The following is a 22,859-nucleotide window of genomic DNA, read 5'->3' on the forward strand; positions in this document are numbered from 1 at the left end:
AAATGGTCATTTTCGCATTTTTCAAATTTTAAATCGCGTATAACTCGAGAACAATAAATATTACAGAAAAATCACAAAATACCTCTTTTGCTCCGAATGACCCAAATGATGTAAAAAAATGTCCGAAGAGATTTTTTTATGAATTTGTTTAAAAAAAAAATTAAACAATTTTCGATTACGTTACCACCTGACACCCTGTGGATTCGTTATAAGGACCTCTTTTTGAGTAAGTTTGTGCAAAAAAAATTGAACTGGAATAATTTACCTAATGAGGGCGACGATACAGCCTGGACTGTAAATATCACGATTTGAACATAATATACAGTAGCATTTTTCTAGAATCGGTTGTTTGTGTGAATCAACTTTTACTAAATGGTATTGGGAAGAGTATACTTTAACTAGTTAGAGTTTACTTTTACTAGTAAATGTTGAATAAAAATCTTCATTTTATTTTTATAATCAACTTTTACTAAAACCAGCCGTTTGAGTCGACTCGAACTAGGAAAAGTCAACTCCAACTGGATAATCAACTTGAACTGTAACATATACACAACACTACTTAGTAGTTGTGCTCCTAAAACACGGTAAAAAAGTAGATTTTTTGTAAAAAATTATTTAAAAAGTTTATAAGGAAAAATTGACTATACTTTTGCATAATTTTTTATTACTAATAAATGCCTTGTTTATTCACTTTTTTAAACCAATTTGAAAATTTAGCTCATGCTCTTTCATTTAACACCTATAGAATGGTTCACAACATCATTTTTTCTGACTTATGTTATTGCAAAAAAGAGCTCTCTGGGATAAACAATTTGAATAAAATTTAAACAATTGAATGAATCTCTTAGAAATTTTTGCCACATATTAAGCACCAAAGAACACTCATTTGACAAAAATTTCAAAGCTGTACAATAATTTTACAATAGTTATTGCAAAATTATTTTTTTTGCAATTTCGATCTTTTTTCGCAATTATATTAAGAATAAATGAGTAATGAGTATATCAAACTTTGTATAATAATAATATCGTATGGCATTTTTGCCGGGCAGATCCTTTCGGACAGTTCCGGCGCCATTTACATCTTTAACCCTGTTTTAAGTAACTAGTGCCGATGTACACTTGCCCAGGGGGACCGACGGCTTAACGTGCTCTCCGAGGCACGGTGAGACGGCTCGTGTCATTATTGGATATGAAAATGGTTTGTCTTTGGCAGGGCTCAAACCCACGTGTACTGGCGTATGAGGCCAGCGATTATGCCGTTACTCCACGGCCGCTCACGTCAAACTTTGTAATACGCCATTTTAAAGCTTTTTTCATGCACTCCAAGATGTGTGTACTAAAAAAACCCTAAGTTTTACTGTTTTCCATTTATGTATTTGAAAAAAAAGGCCATTTTTGACAATAAATTGTTTATAAATAAAAATGGTCGCCAGATACTACGCAGGAAATAGTTACAATTTGTTCTTATAGGTATTACCTGTCGAAAAAACTCTTCAGTACCCTGGCTGTTGAAGTGTCACGAACAGGGTATATTTTTGCCTTATTACCCTGGCCTAATTCTAATAAATTATGTATTACAACAGTAACACAATTATAAATGAAAGTTTACAATGTTACAATGTTATACTTGTACACATAATTAAATAATTGAAAAATAAAAATCCTAGTCAGATTTATTTGATGATTTAAAAAAAGTAGAATAACATTAATTTTTTGTGTTTGTACTGTTCAACCCAAAGCTAAATAAACCCAAAGATAAAATATATACCTGAAATACTATACATACCTTATCGGGCTTTGACGTGACCCATAAATTATGTATGATGTAAGGAAACCATTTGATTTCCGAAAAACCATAAATAGTACAGTATTTGGCGGTTTTTGCTGTGAACTTTAAAGAACCGCTTGGACTTGGATTGACATGAAATTTGGCATACCCATAGCTAACATATCACCCCCTCTCGGGGGTGAAAAAATATATGTCCAAAATAAGTCCTAAATCGATAAACTGACTAATTTTAAGCAACTTTTGTTCTATAGAGTTTTTTCACCAAGTCAATACTTTTTGAGTTTTTTGCAAGTGAATGTGTTCATTTTTCAACAAAATATGTTTTAGACAGTTTTTCGCAAATAACTCATAATGTAAGTATTTTGTCGAAAAAAACCATCATAGAAAAAATATACCCTCTAAAAAGTGAAAAAACTGGTGTATACATTAGGTCTCTATACCTAGTCGAAGCAGAATTATAGCTAATGAAAAATAGGTTCCTATTCGCCAAGTTCCAAATAAAATAGTTCAACATGAAATATCCAAAAAATTAAGCATTTTTTGGGAAAAACTCATTGTAACTTTTTTAAAGTGTTTAAAAAAGCTTTATTTCTGTTTTTATAACAAAAGTTTCTGGCATCAAATGTAAGCCAGTTGCGCTCAAAGTAAAGTTTATCTCTTTTGTTTTGGCAAAAAAAAATCGGGAAGATCACCCCCTAATTAGCAACTTAAGTGAAATTAATCGTTACCGCTTCATAAGTTACCTTAATTGTGTTGTGTTTATATGATCTGTAAGTTTCATCTATTCAAAGTGCTTATTTTTAAGAAAATTTGGTTTTAAGAAAAATTTTTAAAATCTTCAATATTGAAAAATGTCTTTTTTTACCTTAAAAATTGTTAGAGATACCAAAAATCCCAAACAATAAGAAAAGTCGGATTTGCTTTTCTGAACATTTTGTACTTTTTTGTTTTTCTGTAAGACAAAAATTGGTTAAAATTTGATGTTTCTAAATTTTCATACACTCATGGTTAGTGACTCGTTCAAGCCCTTTTAACTACAGTCCTTTCAAAAATAAGGACATTGATCCCATGAAACTTACAGATCATATAAACAAACCATACAGGAGTAAACAAACTTGTGAAGTGGTACCGATAAAGCTCATTTGAGATGTTAATTATTGGGTGACATTCCCGATTTATTACCAAGAAAAATGGGACCAACTTTATTTTGAGCGTAATTTGTTTACTTTGATGCTAGAAATTTTTTTGTAAAGCAAAATAAAGCTTTTTTATTTAAAAAAGTTGTAATGAGTTTTCCCCAGAAAATGCTTAATTTTTTTGATATTTCTAACCTATTTTTCATTAGCTATCTTTGTTTCTACTAGGTATATAAACCTAATGTATACACCAGTTTTTTCACTTTTTTAGAGGCTATATTTTTTCTAAGAATGTTTTATACGACAAAATACTTACTTTTTGAGTTATTTGCGAAAAACTATCTAAAAACGTGGTTGTTTTGTTGGAAAATAAACATATTCACTCGTAAATAACTCGAAAAGTATTGACTTGGTGAAAAAAGTCTAAGTATAGAACAAAAGTTATTTTACTTTTTTTTCACCCGCAATAGGAAGACTTTTTAGCTATGCGTATGCCAAATTTCATGTCATTCCAAGCAGTTCTTTTAAATTTAGAGGTTTTGCAATATTTTACGGTTAAAGAACGCACTAAAACTATTTATGGTAAGAAGTATGTAGAAATTGGAGACATCCAAACGAACAGTAAACCATTTCCTTATGAAGAACGGACAATTACCATGTAGGGAAAGTAACAGAAACAAAAACCAAAAACCCTAAAATAATCAAATGTTTTGGGAGTTAGAAAAACTAAAGCGGATAATTCATAATACCAGTGGTGCCTTCAACGTTTAATGTCCGACTAAATATTCTTTATAATTATGCAAAAAATTTGAATGAATTTTGAATTAACTAGTTTTCAAATAAGTACATTACAAGTAATAGTCGTAACGTAATTGTGGTAACCATAGTTTTACTTAGGTTGTTATTTGTCAACTTTATAGTATGTATTGAACTTAGATTAACGAAACCGGTAGATATAACATCGACAAGTGCGCAGCCTGTCCGTTTCTCCTTAATCCCCACTCCTTTGTCCTGCCAATCAAAATAGCAGACGGAGACGGAGTATATCCCCTCCAGCACTGTCCGCCGGCAATAACTTGTTCTCTGGTTTAAATTTTTTACGTTAAATTGTATGATTTTGAAAATTAAGTTTTCGACTGTGTTAGTGACTTTGTTTTATAAAATGCCACGGTGTATAATCAAGAACAATATTTACTTATCATTCAAGTGCAAATTGTGTGAAAGATAAAAAGTCAGTTAACCTATTTACAGTAGGAAAAATGAAAGAATACCCATGAACGAACATATAAAACACGCTGTATTTTCCTGTCACCGTGTCACACAAAAAATTGGCCAGCGCAAGTACATGTAATAATTATTGTTACATGTACTTGCACTGGACAATTTTGTTTGTGACACGGTGACAGGAAAATACAGCATGTTTTATATGTTCGTTCATGGGTATTCTTTCATTTTTCCGACTGTAGGTAAGTTTAAAATAATACTATGTGTAATATTGTAGTCATTCCTAGCCATATATTTGTATCGAGGGGAAGTGCTGGACGCTGTACTTCAGAACCGGACTTACATTGTAATACTAGCAAAATACATTTTAAATAAATTAGCATCGAATTGCATTTCTGATTCTTTCAATACATACTATAAATCATAAATGGTATAAAAATTGGGGGTTAATATTCAATTTCGTTTAAAGTCACCATTTTAATACTTCTACGGTTTATTTGATAGTGAAATAAATTAAAATAATTATTAACACTAAAGCTCCGCCGTAAGTTAAAATAAAATAGGTACATAAAGATAGTTAATTTAACTCGTTTTAGTGTCCCTGCGTCTAAAGAAATTAGAGAGGCATAAATATTGTTTTCCAATATAGAGGAAAAAGAACTGCCAAAAATCCCTTGTATGTGAAATTTGCATTTTACTGAAGATTCGCTGGATAGAGAAAAATCGCCGTTTAAAATGTATCTAAAGAAAAATGCCGTACCCACTAAGGTACCTACAATAAATAACTTTTAAGTCCATATGCATGCAATATAAGTTATTGAAGTCTTCAAACTATTACATAATTATATATTTTTAGAATCTACCAATTTTAAAAAATACTGCGACGCGTGAAGAGCATAATGTAGAAATATCTTCACATCCATACCAACCAGAACCTAAAAAACAGGTAAATTTGATGCTAACCGGCTAGCTAATAACTGATTCTAAGTTGAACTAAGTTAATTTTGTAACATTTGTTATAAAATCGCATTTTTTTCAGAAACTCTTATTCAACGCACAAAAACCTAGCGGAAGTTCTGGCATTAGACTTTCAACACCATCAAGTTCACCTAAATCAAAAAAAGAACAAGTAAGTTTTTACTACTTAAAAATAAATAGATATACAGGGTGCTAAAGTTGTAAAATAAATTTTTTTTTAAATTTCATGCAAAACGCATTCGTTAATCAGAATTTATCTGGTGTGAAAGTATCTAAAGTAGTCATAATTGACGTAGGAAACTACACCAAGGAAAAGAAAAATAAAAGGTCGATTAGAAAGAGCTAATAAAACTATAAAAAAGCTTAAGAGTAAGTCTTCAACATTACAAGGGGGTTGCAAGGTTGAATACAATAATCGATAGTTTGAAAGGAAAAGTGCCAGATGAAAGTTTGGAAATTTTAAGCCAAATTGGATCTAATCAAGAATTTTTGAAAAGGCAAATTTTGAATCAAGGCCAATATGGAACTGACCTTAAAACGTTTGCACTTACTTTAAATTTTTATTCCCCAAAAGCCTACAATTTTGTCCGTGACACCTTTAACTCGGCACTTCCACATCCAAAAACAATTTCTAGATGGTACAAAAACTTAAATTGGGACGTAGGATTTACTACCGAAGTATTTGAATTACTTAAAGTAAAGGCTGGTAAATCAGAGCATACGATTGTGTGTAGCTTAACTATAGATGAGATGGCCATTCGTCGACATGTACGTGGAATGGAAAGAAACACTATGACTCCGTTGATTTTGGAGTCGACATTGAAACTGAATGCAATTTAGTTGCTAAAGACGCAATTGTTTCGGGGTATTACAAGTATCGAGTCCCACACTACCTTAGAGCGAAAGACTAGGCGCTAGGGTGTGCGTAAATGCATTCCTCTCTTGAAAAAAAAATTAAAGTTTATAATATACCTATCGCTAATATCTGCAACAGTTGCAAATTCTATATTATACTTCTTTAAATAATAACGTATTATTAACGTATTATATTAATTAATTATATTAATTATATTAACGTATTATAACGTATATTATTACTTTAAATAATAACGTATAAGTACTCATATTAAGTTTAAGTTGTTTTAAGTAAATCATTTAATAATTAAATCGCCGGTATTTTATTATTCCAAAATTTTCCTGAATACGTACCTGTCACCCCTCCCACCCATTTGTCCTAATAGTCTGGGCTGATTATCGGAGAATAGGCCATTTTTGGGAAAAGTTATTTACCAGCAATTTTATTGCTGGAATCGAATTATAAGACCCTATATATTAATAATATAGGTATGCGAAGTCCTCAGATAGTGTGCTACTTTTTTTATAAACAAAATGGCGCCCGAAAATCGTGTTTTTTTCAATTATTGCTCTATAACTCCGAAGATTTTAACTTTACAACAAAAACACTCAAATAAAAATTCACCATGATTAAATTCTGCATAGAGATGTGTTTTTCACGATCTGCTCCGACGAAAATTTTCCTCGGAAAATGCGGGTTTTCCCAACAAAATCTTTAATTTTCAAAGAAAGTTTTAGATAAGTAATTATTTTCCAATAATTAAATAATTTGGTTACTTAAAAGCCTTCTTGGTTTAGATTATAGTTCCAGAAGCTGGTGAAAATTAAACGAATATTTTAGCAACAATTCAATTGTTAATTAATAATTTACGGTCGCAATAATAACCAAAATAATTATGATACACTGATCAAACTTTGAAATCTTATAAAGATGAGATGCCTATTTAACATTTTGTTGACAAAATATAAATTTTTTATTTTTTTGCATAATCTTTAAATGTTTAAAAAAAATAGTTATAAACAAATTAACGTTTCTCAGAAAGTTTTTATTATATTATAATTTTAAAAAATAGCTAAAATGCGCATTTCAAATATCTTGAAAATGAATGCTTTAAAACTTTTTTCCAACCATTTGCAAAAAAGTTATGAAACAGCAAAGTAAACATACGATTACTACGGTGTTAATAATTTTTTTTAATTCTTTCAAAGCGTAGAAGTAAGTTTAAAGTACAAGCTAATTATTTATAAAAAAATATCGATTATTAGTTTAATAGTTATATTTTAATTAAAGATTATAAATATATTTTTTTGTAATTTGCACGCGCGAAAGTATAATAATACAGTACCGTAGCTACCCGCCCACATACACAACTCGCGCGAGTTTAAGCGTGTCAATCGCTTCGAGTGAACATTTTATCTCCGGCTCTGTATCACGCCTACTTTCGCGCTAAAAATTACAAAAAAAAGTATTTTTAATCTTTGATTAAAATATAACCATTGCACTAATTTTTGACATTCTTTGTGAGTAATTAGATTGTACCATAGACTCACTTTTAAGCTTTGAAACAATTAAAACAAATTATAAACAATGGAGAAATCGTATATTTATTTTGCTGTTTCATAACTTTTTTGCAAATGGTTGGAAAATTTTTTTAAAGCATTCATTTTCAAGACCTATGAAATACGCATTTTAAGTATTTTTTTAAAATTAGAATATAATAAACAGTTTCTAAGAAATGTTAATTTGTTTATAACAATTTTTTTTAAACATTTAAAGATTATGCAAAAAAATGAAAAATTTATATTTTGTCGACAAAATATTAAATAGGCATCACACCCTTATAATCTTTCTAAGTTTGATCAATGTCTTATGATTATTTTGGTTGTTATTGCGACTGTAAATTGTTAATTAACAATTGAATTGTTGCTAAAATATTCGTTTCATTTTAACCGGCTTCTGAATTTATAATCTATACCAAGAAAACTTTTATTTCACCAAGCTATATAATTATTGATAAATAATTACTGGCCCAAAAAATTTATTTGAAAATTCGAGATTTTGTTGGGAAAACCCACATTTTCCGAGGAAAATTTTCGTCAGAGCAAATCGGGAAAAACATGCCTCTATGTAGAATTAAATTGGGGTGAATTTTTATTAGAGTGCTTTTGGTGTAAAGTTAAAATCTTCGGAGTTATAGAGCAATAATTGAAAAAAATACGATTTGTCGGCGCCATTTTGTTTATAAAAATAGTAGCACACTATCTGTGGACTTTGCATACCTATATTAATAATATATAGGATCTTATAATTCGATTAAAGCAATAAAATTGCTGGTAAATAACCTTTCTTTGTACTTTACTAATTAGACCAGCGTATTATGACTATTTTTTTTTTCAAAATTTAAGGATTATGCAAAAAAAAGAAAAATTTATATTTTGTCGATAAAATATTAAATAAGCATCTCATCTTTATAATCTTTATAAGTTTGATCAGTGTATCATGATTATTTTGGTTATTATTGCGATCGTAAATTGTTAATTAACAATTGAATTGTTGCTAAAATATTCGTTTAATTTTCACCGGCTTCTGGAATTATAATCTATACTAAGAAAGCTTTGATGTCACTAAGTTATTTAATCATTGATTAATAATTACTTACCTAAAACTTTATTTGAAAATTATAGTTTTTGTTAGGAAAACCCGCATTTTCCGAGGAAAATTTTCGTCGGAGCATACCGTGAAAAACATATCTCTATGCAGAATTTAATTGCGGTGAATTTTTATTTGGGTGTTTTTGTTGTAAAGTTAAAATCTTCGGAGTTATAGAGCAATAATTGAAAAAAATACGATTTGTCGGCGCCATTTTGTTTATAAAAAAAGTAGCACACTATCTGCGGACTTTGCATACCTATATTATTAATATATAGGATCTTATAATTCGATTCCAGCAATTGCTGGTAAATAACTTTTCCATGAATTTTGCTAATTAGCCCAGAGTATAACTTGGAATATTTGGCAGCCTTTGCGCATCTGTTTCTTGCCTGAACGTTATATCTTTTGTCTTCGTTAATCTAAGGTATTGAACTAGCAATTTAAATCTAATACGCCCTAGGGTGTTATCTTTAAAAATAACGCCCTAGAGAAATATATCATATTTAACTGACTTCGACATCATGTCATTATTTATCAAATAATATACCTGCCGGACATTAAAAATCATGATTACCTTGTATAATCTTGTTAACAAACGACTGTTTTAACCCACAGCAAAATGAAGACAGATACCTAGATATTAGTGGTCTTTAGAATAATTTAGAAGATCTCCAGACATTAGTAAATCTAGTCAGCGAAGCAAGTTATTGGAGATGCCTAAAAATCAATATTTCAAAAAGTTGTAGCTAATGAACAACAGATTCATATTCGTTAAATTCCAAATCTAATATTTCAATATAAAATAACCAAAAAATGAAGCACTTTTGCGGAAAACTGATTACAACTTTTTTAAAGTTAAAAAAACTTTATCCTTGTTTTTTTTTTTAAGTATCTAGTATGAAAAAGAGCGAGTTACGCTCAAAATAAAGCTGGTCCCTTTTTTTTGATAAAAGAAAATCGGGAAAATCACCCCCTAATTAGCATCTCCAATGAGATTAATCGTTACCGCTTCACAGGTTGCTTTACTTATGTTGTATTTATATTATCTGTAAGTTCAATCGGTTCAAAAGTGCTTATTTTTTTGGTTTTAAAGTAAATCTTTTTTAATTTTTAATTTTGAAAAAAATGCTTTTTTTAAAGCATGTAAAAATGTAAAAAATGTAGGCTTTGCTTTTCGGAATACTACGGATTTTTGTTTTTCTGTAAGACAAAACTTGGTAAAGATTTGGTGTTCTAAATTTGCATACACTTGTGATTAGTGACTCGTTCAAGCCCTTTTAACTACAGCCCTTTCAAAAACAAGCACTTTGAACCGACGAAACTTACAGATCATATAAATCCAACATAAGTTAATCAACTTGTAAAACGGTAACGATTGATTTCATTTGAGATGCTAATTAGGGGATGATTTTCCCGATTTTTCTTACCAAAAAAAGGAACCAACTTTAGTTTGAGCGTAATTTGTTTATTTTTGGTATATAGATACTTTTTTAAATCACAATAATAAAGTTTTTTAACTTTAAAAAAGTTGTAATGAGTTTTCCTCAAAAAGTGCTTCATTTTTTGGTTATTTTATGTTGAAATATTCGATTTGGAATTTGACGAATATGAACCTGTTGTTCATTAGCTAGAACTCAGCTTCTACTGGGTCTAGAGACCTCACACATACACCATTTTTTTTCATTTTTTTATAGTCTATATTTTTGTTAGGATTTTTTTAACTCTACTTTTTGAGTTTTTTGCGAAAAACCTTTTAAAAACGTGTTTTTTTTTTTTTTGTTGAAAAATGAACATATTATAGGACAAAAGTTGCTTAGAATTAGTCAATTTATCCATTTCTGGACCTATTTTTAGGTATCTTTTTTCACCACCGAAAAGGGGTGATACTCACCCCCAGAGAAAATGCACACATCGACACAATATCACATTTTTGTTTGACATGCTAGCTACGTGTATGTCAAATGTCATGTCACATGAACATGTCAAAACATTTGATGAACAATAAAATGTCACTATTTGACCAAAAATAGTTTTTACGACTTACTTTTGCTCGTTCTGCTGTCAATTTTGCCAATTTTTCATAATGAGCGATTTCGGCATCCTCATAATATCTCCTGTTTAACCAAACGCTGCTTACTTCTTCAGAATGCATTTTCTGTAAAAAAAGCATCGCTGTTAGAATCAACAAACCATGAATAAAGTAAAAAACAATATTATCTCACCTCCGCTCAAACAGTTTCATAAGTCAAAAAAGCAAAGTATAGAGAAAACGACGCGACGTTTAAAATTTATGCTAAAACTTTTCCGGGTTTAATTAAAAAACTGTTAAAATTAGTATAATACATAATCTACTGGGTGAGTCATGAGGAACTGTACATACTCCTACCTCGTATAGAGGCTCCTATGGTTAATAACAAATGACCATTAAAAAGTGTCTGCTCCCATTGTTTAATAATATACAGGGCGAGTTTCGCATTTTGGCAGAAATTTGTATTCGTCATAATTTTTGAATGGTCAGATCGATGTGTCTCTTATTTTGGTCAATCGTTACACTATTACCACCTAATCAACTGCTTTATTCAAACTAGAAAAAAATCAGGTCCGGCTTTAAAAAATTAGTTCGTTTGGGTCTTAGAAAAATTTCACCCTGTATACGCTTTTTGAAAACTCTAATATGAATTTTATAAATTAGACAAATAGGCAATTAAAATGGCATATTTATTTTTTTCCCCACAAGATTACTTAATTTTTTATAAAAAAATCAAATTTGACTATGAATAATAATTAATAGTTTGGTAAAGTGAACCATAGATTTAAAAAATTAACTTTTATTACAAAAATTATTAATACAAAAAAACATTTTAATTGCCTATATGCCTAAATTGTAAAATTAATTTTAGAGTTTTCAAAAAGCGTATACAGGGTGAAATTTTTTCTAAGACCCAAACGAACTAATTTTTTAAAGCCGGACCTGATTTTTCTCTAGTTTGAATAAATCAGTTGATTAAGTGGTAACATAAATTAAATATTTGTTTAAAAAAAATTAATTTTTGTAATAAAAGTTAATTTTTTTAAATCTATGGTTCACTTTACCAAACTTTTAATTATTCATAGTCAAATTTGATTTTTTATTAAAAATTAAGTAACCGTGTGGGGAAAAAAATAAATATGCCATTTTAATTGCCTATTTGTCTAATTTGTAAAATTCATATTAGAATTTTCAAAAAGCTTATACAGGGTGAAATTTTTTCTAAGACCCAAACGAACTAATTTTTTAAAGCCGAACCGGATTTTTTTCTAGTTTGAATAAATCCGTTGATTAGGTGGTAATAGTGTAACGATTGACCAAAATAAGAGACACATCGATCTGACCGTTCAAAAATTATGACTAATATAAATTTCTGTCAAAATGCGAAACTCGCCCTGTATATTACTAAACAATGGGAGCAGACACTTTTTAATGGTCATTTGTTATTCCCCATAGGGGCCTCTACATGAGGTAGAAGTATGTACAGTTCCTCATGACTCACTCTGTATAAGAGTAGTTCCGTACTCTTATTATTGCGAAGAGGTATTCTCCTTTTCATGACCATTTTTCAGTGCGTCACAAATTATAGAAAAAAAAGGTAAGTCCGTGATAATACCCATTTATAACATTTATTCTAACATGACATTTTAGTTAAATCTGACAGTAGTCACATTTTATTTTCAATTTGGAATAAAAACAAATCAATTGTGTCTATTGCATTTATAAAATGGTATTTTCTTTGATTTGTATAGTCTTATAAATTGTACAGATTATATTGATACTATTATTATTTTACTTAATAAATAATTCTTTTTTGATTATGGCGCCATCTATCGACAACTAGAATAACTAGAATTCATCATTCTCTTTGCCTTATCCCTATGCGGGGTCGGCTTTCCTAATTGCATTTCTCCACACACTTCTATCCTGGGTCATATCAATATTAATCCCCTTTACCAACATGTCCTGCTAATCGTCTCCCCCCACGTCTTCTTTGGTCTTCCTCTCCCTACTCCTTCCAGGAATCTGCACTTCAGTTACTCTTCGTATTAACGTCTCGACGTTGAACATGACTAAACTATCTCAACCTATGCTCTCTCATTTTGGCATCAATTGGTGCCACACCTAGACTTCCCCTAATATACTCATTTTTAATTTTATCCTTTCTCATTCCACTCGTCCATCTAAGCATTCTCATTCGTTGTTCCTCTTTTTTTTTCACTGCCCAACATTCAGTTCCGTACATCATAGCCGGTCTTATGGCTGTTTTATAGAATTTTCCTTTCAGCTTCATTGGAACTTTTCTGTCACACAACACACCACTCGCTTCCTTCCACTTCATCCATCCAGCCCTAATTCTACTGCATGCATCTCCATCTATTTCTCCATTACTCTGTAGTACCGATCCCAGGTACTTAAAACTATTGCTTTTTACTATCAGTTCACCATCCAAAGATACCATTTTATTTGTAGTAACTCCATCTTTAAATGAACATTCCAAATACTCTGTCTTTGCCCTTCTTCTTCTTCTTCAGGTGCCATCTCCGCTACGGAGGTTGGCAATCATCATAGCTATTTTAATTTTTGAGGCAGTAGCTCTAAGTAGTTGTTTTGAGCTGCATCCAAACCATTCTCTGAGGTTCTTCAGCCATGAAATTCGTCTTCTGCCGATGCTTCTTCTGCCATCTATCTTTCCCTGCATTATGAGTCGCAGGATGCCATACTTCTCGCCCCGCATCACATGTCCGAGATACTGTAGTTTTCTTTCTTTAATTGTAAGTTCAACTTCCTTCTCTTTACCTATTCTTCTCAATACTTCATTGTTCGTAACTCTATCTACCCAGGAAACCCTCATAATTCTTCTATAGGTCCACATTTCAAAGGCGTTAAGTCGTCTCATTGTCTCTACATTTAATGTCCATGATTCTAGTCCATAGTATAGTACACTATATACGTAACATTTTGTTAGGCGTACTTTAAGAGCTAATGTTAAATCTATGCTACAAAGGACCTTTTTCATTTACATAAAATTAGAACGTGCTTTCTCGATTCTGACTTTGATTTCTGCAGAGTAGTCATTATTTTCGGTTATAAGTGTTCCTAAGTAAGTGTACTTTTTTACTCTTTCGATCTGCTGGCCCTCTACTATCAAGATTTCGTTAGTATTATGGTTGTTTTTACTAATTTTCATAAACTTTGTCTTTTTGATATTGAGAGAGAGTCCGTACTCCCTACTGCACCTTACTATTTTACTCATGAGTATTTGCTATCGGCTATTTTTACTGTATCATCTGCATATCTGATGTTGTTAACTAAGACTCCATTTACTCTTATGCCGACTGTTTCATTTTCCAGAGTTTCTTGCATTACCTCTTCAGAATAAGCGTTAAATAATAGAGGTGATAGTATGCAGCCTTGCCTGACTCCTCTCTTTATTTCCATTTCTTCAGATGTTTCTTTTTCTATTCTTACTATTGCTTGCTGATTGTAATAGAGATGTGATATTAGTCTTAAATCTCTTTCATCTAGGTTTTTAGTTTTTAGAATTTCCATGAGTCATGTTTTACTTTATCAAACGCTTTATTGTAGTCTATAAAACAGACGTAAAGAGAACGGTTAACATCCAAACATCTCTGTGTCAGCACGTTGAAGGAGAATAATGCCTCTCTGGTGCCCATACCATTGCGGAGTGTCCATAATATTGAGTGTCACTAATATCCAGCTCCAGTTTGGAGTGTATTCTGGCGTGGATAATTTTCAGCAGAATTTTCAAGGTATGTGACATTAAGCTTATGGTTCGGTAGTCACTACATTCTTTGGCATTCACTTTTTTTGGCAAACACACAAATGCTGATGTCAACATTTCTCTAGGGATGATTCCCGTAGTATAGATAGCGTTGAACAGTTCTACTATTATATCCAGGTTTTTCTCGTTGACCAACTTTATCAGCTCGCTAGGTAATTCATCTGGACCAGCAGATTTATTAGTTTTTATAGAGTTTATTGCCTGACTAACCTCTGATTTGGTTATCTTTGGGCCTACGTCTCCGGTTTGGCTATCTACGGATGTACTAGCTTCTCTCTGGTCATGAAATAGTTCCTCGATGTACTCTTTCTGTCGTCGTAGTTTTCGTTCTGTCTCCATTATAATATTTCCGTTTTCGTCGAGCAATATATTTGAGGTTCTTCTATTTCCTATTCCGGCTAGTTCTTTGACTTTTTTATGTAGGTTGAAGTTGTCATATCTGTTTTAAATTTCTTCTATTTCTTTACATTTTTCAGAGAAGTAGGTTTCTCTAGCCTCCCTAATTTTTCTTCTTATTTGGTTTTGAAGCTGTTTATAGCGGGTCTTATTTGTTTTGTTTTTTCTTCTTTCATTCATCAACTCTAGAATTTCCTCCGTCATTCATTCTTCTTTCTTACATTTGGTTGTTGTAAGTACTTTCTTACTTGGCTCTAATATAGAGGTTTTGAAGAATTGCCACTGCTGTTCTACGTTGCAATCATTTCCTGGGTTTCTATCTAGATTTGTGTTGATTTCATGTTTCAAATTTTCTTTTGTTACTTCTGACTTAAGTTTCTGTATGTTAAGTTTATTGTTGTTGCGGCTTTTTTGCGTCTTTTTTAGTTGAAGTTGAAACCTAGCAATAAGAAGACTGTGACCAGAAGATACGTCTGCTCCTAGATATGCATTTACTGCCTGAATTGAGTTTCGATATCTGTGCTTTATTTGGATGTAGTCAATTTGATTTCTGACGATTTTGTTATCTTTGTCAGCTGGCGATTTCCATGTATAAAGGCGTCGTTTAGGTAATTTAAAGAATGTATTTGCGACTATAACATTATTCTCCTGGCAAAATTCTATTAGGCGATCCCCTCTGTCATTTCGTTCGCCAAGTCCATATGGCCCTACATTAGGGTAGCATTTTCCTTCGCCAATTTTTGCATTGAAATCACCCATGATCACTGTTATGTCTCTAGATGCTGTGAACTGTAATGTTTTTTGAAGTTCGCTAAAAAAGTTTTCTATTTCTTCTTCATTTTTGTCAGCAGTTGGTGCATATATCTGAATTAGGTTCATTTTTCCATGAGTTGTCAATAACTGCAACATTATAATTCTTTCGGACACCGGAACGAAGCCTGTTACTGATCTCTTTACTTTTTCACTGAGGATCATGGCAACTCCATATCTGTGTTGGGTGTCGCTGCTTCCAGAGTAATAGATTCGCCCATTGCCTGTATTGAGTTCGCCAGAACTGACCCATCTTGTATCGCTTATTCCTAATATATCGATATCTAGTCGCATCATTTGTCCTACTAAGTTTTAAACCTTTTTCCTCCAGAGCTCGTGTCCACTGTTCTAGTTTTTGTTCTAAGTCTCTTTCACTATTTCCTACTAACACGACATCATCAGCATACATTAAGCACCATGGAATGTTACCCTGTAGTTTCGCTGTTATCTGGTCCAAAACCAATGAGAATAAATACGGACTAAGCACCGAGCCTTGGTGCAATCCTATTTTCACATGAAATTTATTAGTCTCTCCCACACCTGTCCTAACACTAGTCGTTACTCCCTCATACATATCCCTCACAATCTTTAAATATACACCAGGGACTCCTTTCTTATTGAGTGCCCGCCACAGAATCTCTCGAGGAACTCTATCATATGCTTTCTCAAGATCAATGAATACCATATGAGCGTTTGTTTCTTTATTCCTGTATTTTTCCATCAACTGCCTTATAATGAAAATTGCGTCTGTTGTTGATCTGCCCTGCATAAAGCCAAATTGATTCTCGGATATGTCGGTCTCTTCACGTATCCGTTTATCAATTACTCTCTCCCATATTTTCATGGTGTGGCTAAGCAGTTTTATAGCCCTGTAGTTTGTACACTGCTGTATATCTCTCCCTTGTTTTTGTAGACAGGTACTAGTATACTGCTTCTCCATTCGTCTGGCATTTGTCCAACTTCCATAATTCTATTAAATAAACCTGCTAGCCACCTTATTCCTGTGTCTCCCAATGCTTTCCATACTTCCCCAGGAATATCATCTGGTCCTACCGCTTTTCCTTTTTTTATTTTTTGAAGCGCTTGAGCCACTTCCTCGTTTGTTATTTTGGTGACCATTGCTGCTACTGTCTCCGTTAGCTCCACAGACTGTCTGTCAAATTCTTCATTTAATAAGCTGTCAAAGTACTTTCTCCATCTCTTTTTGACATCCTTTTCGTGAACTAGTATTTTATTATTTTCATCTCGGATACATCTAATCTGATTAAAATCTTTTGCTTTCTTTGCTCTCTGTTTGGCTATTTTATATATATCTTCGTTTCGCCTTCCCTGGTATCAAGTTGATCGTATAGGTTTGAATACGCTTCTGCTTTAGCTTTTGCTACTGTTACTTTCGCTTCCTTTTTCGCGACCATATAGTTTTGAAGATCTGTGTTGGATCTGGTTTCTTGCCACTTTTTATATAATTTTCCCTTCTCTTTTATTTTTCCTTGAACTTCGCTTGACCACCACCAAGTCTCTTTATCCTCAAACTTTTTTCCTGACGTTTTCCCCAGTATTTCAATAGCAGTCTCTCTAATACTACTAACCATTTTTCTCCAAATTGTAGTTGGGCTTCCTATCATATTCCAACATATTTTCTCTACTATTATTTCCCTAAATAGACCTTCTTTCTCATCTTTTAGCATCCACCACTTGATTTTTTGTGGTCCTCTTCGATATTTTGGTTTAGTTTCACTTTTTACTTCGATGTCCAGAACAAGCAGCTTATGTTGTTGGCTTACTGTCTCACTAACTATTACCTTGCAGTCCTTGCATTCACGTATGTCTTCTTTCCTTATCATGAAATAGTCTATTTGGGATTGATGTTGTCCACTTTTATACGTAATAAGTTGAGATTCTCTCTTTTTAAAGAATGTGTTAATAATCGCCATATCTAGTGCTGTTGCTAATTCAAGCATATCATCTCTAGCTTCATTTGTAGTTCCAAAGCCTAATTCCCCATGTATTGCTTCGTATCCTGCCTTGGCTTGGCCCACATGTGCATTGAAATCACCTCCTATTATAACTCTCTCCTCTGACGGAATATCACTCAGGACGTCTCCTAATTGGTCATAGAAAGCTCTTCTTTCATTCTCACCCAGACCTGTTTGAGGAGCATACACACACAAACAACATTCAATACCTCTTTATCAATTACAAATTTCACTGACATCATTCTATCATTCGTTCTTACAATTTCCACTTGGGGGTGCACACTATTGGGGTGCAAAGCTGTCTCGCCTCCTTGTGGTGCACCCTGGGTAACGCTAAATGAGCAGCAACATCGAACCACCAGACCATCTTTCAGATCTCCTGGCGAACACATTGCAGTACAACCATGCAACAAACAAAAAACGGTTCTTCTCAGAATCATCTGACAGTTGGACCAACAATCCGAGTATGCCAAATAAACATTGAAGGTATTAGCAGAAGCAAGAGCGAATACATCAGCAAGCTCCTTGCAAAGCATAGTATTGACATAGCCACAGTTCAGGAAACACACACTGCTGATGACTTACAACTGAACAACCGAGGTCAAATTCCAGGATATAGATTGGTAGCCTCACTTAATCACCCACAATATGGAATTGCTACCTATTGTAGAGCAGATATAAAAAATGTTAGCACCGTACATTCTCACTCATCTCAAGAACTCTTCATACTGGCAACCGTAATAGACAAGATCACAATAGTTAATATATATATAAACCACCAAACGCAACATGGCCACCAGAAGTGCTTCCGTCATTCCCGCATCCATCAATATATACAGGAGACTTCAATAGTCATCACACTATATGGGGCTATAACCAGTGCAACCTCCAAGGCGAGCAAGTGGTTGAATGGGCGGAGCTCAAGCATCTTAGACTTCTGCACGATGCAAAACAGAAGCCTACCTTTTTTTCCGCTAGATGGCAGAAAGGCTACAACCCAGATCTTACATTTATATCCACCAAAGATGACTGCCATAATCATGCAACTAGAGAAGTTCTTGATAATTTCCCAAAATCGCAGCATAGGCCGGTGATAACAACTATGGGCATCACTATTCCCATTATAAACTCAATTTCTCTGCCTAGATGGAACTTTCGTAAGGCAAACTGGGATAAGTACAAAGCACAATTGGAGAAAGATATCAGATATATTGAGCCTAAGGTAGAAAACTACGAAAGATTCGCCAAACTTATAATTAGCTGTGCTAAAAAACATGTTCCACGTGGCCTAACCAAATCCTACATCTCATGCTGGACCGAAGAATGCAAAGACCTGTATGATCAATATGAGCAAACCAGAGACCCAGACCTAGGTGAACAACTTCTAAAGTCTTTAAATTCTGCAAGAACTACCAGGTGGAGGGAAACTCTCGAAAACCTTTACTTCACGCATAGTAGTCGCACTGACTGGAACCTGCTCAGAAAACTGGACACAGGCCCTAATATCCCAACAACTAACTCTTCATTACCAAATCCAGAAGATATAGCGAAACGTATTGCGCAAATCTCCAAACCAGTCATAGAAAAGGCTCATAAAAGAGAAGTACGATATCAGCTCAAAAAGAACAAAACTGCATCTCAACAAAGCCTACCCATCATGAGGCAAATAGAGACCGAGGAACTTTTCAACGCACTACACTTAATTAAGTGCCGCAAAGCTGCAGGAGTTGACAAAATATATCCCGAGTTCATAAAACACATTGGTCCAAAGACTCGAAAGTGGCTCCTCGACTTCTTCAACCAGATAATGACGACGCAAAAGCTCCCCAAACTATTCAAGCAAAGCAAAGTCATCGCAATCTGCAAACCAGGCAAAGATGCTTCATTGCCCGAGGGTTACAGACCAATCGCCCTTTTAAGTGTCTGCTATAAGATCTTTGAGAGGATAATCTACGCGAGGCTTTTACACTCTGGAAGCGAAAATATTCCCGTAGAACAAGCTGGATTTATGCCAGGAAGAAACTGCAGTGATTAAGTTCTTTCTCTAACCACATTTATTGAAAATGGCTTCCAAAAGAAAATCAAAACGGCAGTAGCATTCATTGATCTGACTTGTGCTTACGACACGGTGTGGAAAGAAGGACTACTACTTAAATTGTACCAGATGGTACCATGCCAATCATTTAATAAGCTAATAAATCAAATGCAGTGTGACAGATTATTCCAAGTTAGCGTTAAATGGAAAACTAGTAAATACAGAAGTTTACAGAATGGGTTACCCCAAGGATCGGTTCTATCGCCGCTCCTATTTAACATTTACACCTCAGACGCTCCCACTGCAATCTCACGCAAGTTTATTTATGCAGATGACATGGCTTTAGGCATACAAGAAAGAAACATCGAGAACGCCCAAGCTATCCTAGAAAGCGACCTAAATACTATTAACACATATTTTAAAAAATGGGGCCTTCAGCCAAATCCCACAAAGACAGAAGTTACTGCCTTCCATCTAAATAACCAGGAAGTGAACTACAGACTAAACATAGAAAGCGAAGGGGTTACCCTAAAACATAACCCAAATCCAAAATATCTCGGTGTAATACTGGATCGTACTCTAACTTTTAAGGAACACTTACATAAAACTGCAGCTAAAGTAAAAACCCGCAATAATATCATTCACAAGCTTGCAAACACCTCTTGGGGAGCCAATGCAGGCACAATCAGGACAAGCGCTCTTGCATTAGTCTATTCAACAGCCGAATATTGTGCTCCAGTCTGGCTAAACAGTCACCATACTAACGTCCTAGACACACAACTAAATCAGACAATGAGATATATTACGGGGACCATAAAAAGCACACCAACTCAGTGGCTTCCAGTTCTAAGCAATATTGCACCAACCAAAACACGACGGTTAGCTGCCCTTAAATCACAATACCAGAAATGTGAAAAGAATCCCTCATTGCCAATAAATACCGAAATAGATCAGTTAAACCAGGGCCAATTGCGGCTGAGATCTCGAAACCCGCCAACAAGAACAGCAAAAAATCTTCCAAACAATTTCACGATCGATGAGCATTGGATAAGCGAATGGGACAAAGAAGTGAACAATGCACACCTAATAGGAAATCCCACAGTCAAACTCAACGGTTTCTCTCTTCCGCGCCGAGAATGGTGTAATCTGAACCGAAACAGGGCAGGTCATGGAGTGTGCAATAAATCACTTAACCAATGGGGCATCGCAGACAGCCCGCTATGTGACAAATGCAATACTGCCGAACAAACAGTCCACCACATTACACAAGAATGTCCAGCCACACGATTCGAAGGAAGCTTAATCGAAATCCACGAACTAACTCCTGAGGCAATGGAATGGCTCCACGGTAGCAATATCCGCCTTTAATGTTTCCATTTATATTCTTACAATTTATTGTATGTTTTAGCAATGTGTAAAGTTCATACGAATATATATATATATATATATATATATATATATATATATATATATATATATATATATATATATATATATATATATATATATATATATGATTATTAATATGTAATGACTGTTGGAATGTAATAAAAATATATATATATATATATATATATATATATATATATATATATAAAATAAAAATTTTTATAAAAAATTTTTATTATATATATATATATATATATATATATATATATATATATATATATATATATATATATATATATATCAAGCAGTGATTCTTGAGGATGCAGTCTATTTTGGCCCACAAGACAAAGAAAACTCTTTGACTTACTGTCAAGCTTTCGAATTTATTTTAATTCTTTTTTAGAATATATATATATATATATATATATATATATATATATATATATATACAACTTCCACTACGTTATCTTTCATTTCACTATCAGCAATGATACCAACTCCATTTCTAGTGTTACTACTCCCTGTATACCACAATTTATATCCTTCACCTAGTTCTTTTGCCCTTTGTCCTTCCCACCTAGATTCTTGAATGCAAGCAATTTGAAATCTCCTTCGTTTGAGCGCATCCATTAACTCCAGACTCTTACCTGTAAGACTACCAAGATTCCACGGCCCTATCCTGATTTTTCTAACCTGCAATGGTGTTCCCCCTGAGATAGTCCTCACCCGGAAATCCGAACGGAGGCTCATTTTACTTCCGGCACATTTTACCTCAGGAGATGCCATCATTTCAGTATAAGTTTAAATATCATTGGAGAAGGTCTTTTCATTATTATGGCCTGAAAAGATTTTGTTTGGTTATTTGATGCCTGAATGCCATTTCTATCAGCACCATATCAACTAAAATAACTAGAATAAATGTTATAAATATCTGTAATCACCGACGTGCCTTTTTTCTCTCACATACAATTTAATGCGTTAGAGAGAAATCGAAAAACTGTTACGCACTGAAAAATGGTCATGAAAAGGACTATAGTAGTATGAATTCATCTAAAAAGAGAATCAAAAATAATTATATTTCTTACGCTATTATTTTTGACAATTATCAGTAGTAATTGCACAAGAGCTCTGAAATTATTGAATTTTTCCCGAGTGACACTTTGACAGTTTTAATTTCACGAGCCGAAGGCGAGTGAAATTATGTCAAAGTGTCACGAGAGCAAAAATTATATAATAATTTCAGAGGTCGAGTGCAATTTGTTGCGATTATTTCATGAATAAAACTGTTCAAAACCAAAATTTTATTGTAATTTATTTATGTAAATACCATTAAACACACAGTTTTTATAAATATTTGACGATTGAAAGTCATCACTTTTATAATTTTTAAAACATTAATTGTCATTAATGTCACTGAATGTATTTTTTCGTAACAACGAAGGGCATCTGACGTAATATACTTAACGACGGGAGATTATCAAAAATTATCGATTTAATTCAGATTTCTGTAGCTTTCTTTTGGTCAGAATCTCCTATGAATGAAATAATCAGTAGTAATTGCACAAGAGCTCTAAAATTCTATATTAATTTTAGAGATCGAATGCAATTTGTTGCGATTATTTCATGAATAAAACTGTTCAAAACCAAAATTTTATTGTAATTTATTTATGTAAGTACAAAATAATACAATTAAAGACACAGTTGTTATAAATATTTGACGGTTGAAAGTCATCACTTTTATAATTTTAAAAACATTAATTGTCATTAATGTCACTGAATGTATT

General features: G+C 33.0%; 1 protein-coding gene across 1 annotated transcript in view; it reads right to left on the bottom strand.

Annotated features, from left to right (window-relative positions):
• LOC126886449 (uncharacterized) overlaps positions 1-22,859 on the bottom strand; it is a 56,035-nt gene that overhangs the window by 23,812 nt on the left and 9,364 nt on the right. Inside the window, exon 2 of the mRNA XM_050653390.1 lies at positions 10,680-10,790. Within this exon, the coding sequence (XP_050509347.1) occupies positions 10,680-10,790 (111 nt within the window). The remainder of the gene's footprint in view (positions 1-10,679; positions 10,791-22,859) is intronic.

The sequence above is a fragment of the Diabrotica virgifera genome, chromosome 6, assembly GCF_917563875.1.
Source record: "Diabrotica virgifera virgifera chromosome 6, PGI_DIABVI_V3a".
Taxonomy (NCBI): domain Eukaryota; kingdom Metazoa; phylum Arthropoda; class Insecta; order Coleoptera; family Chrysomelidae; genus Diabrotica; species Diabrotica virgifera.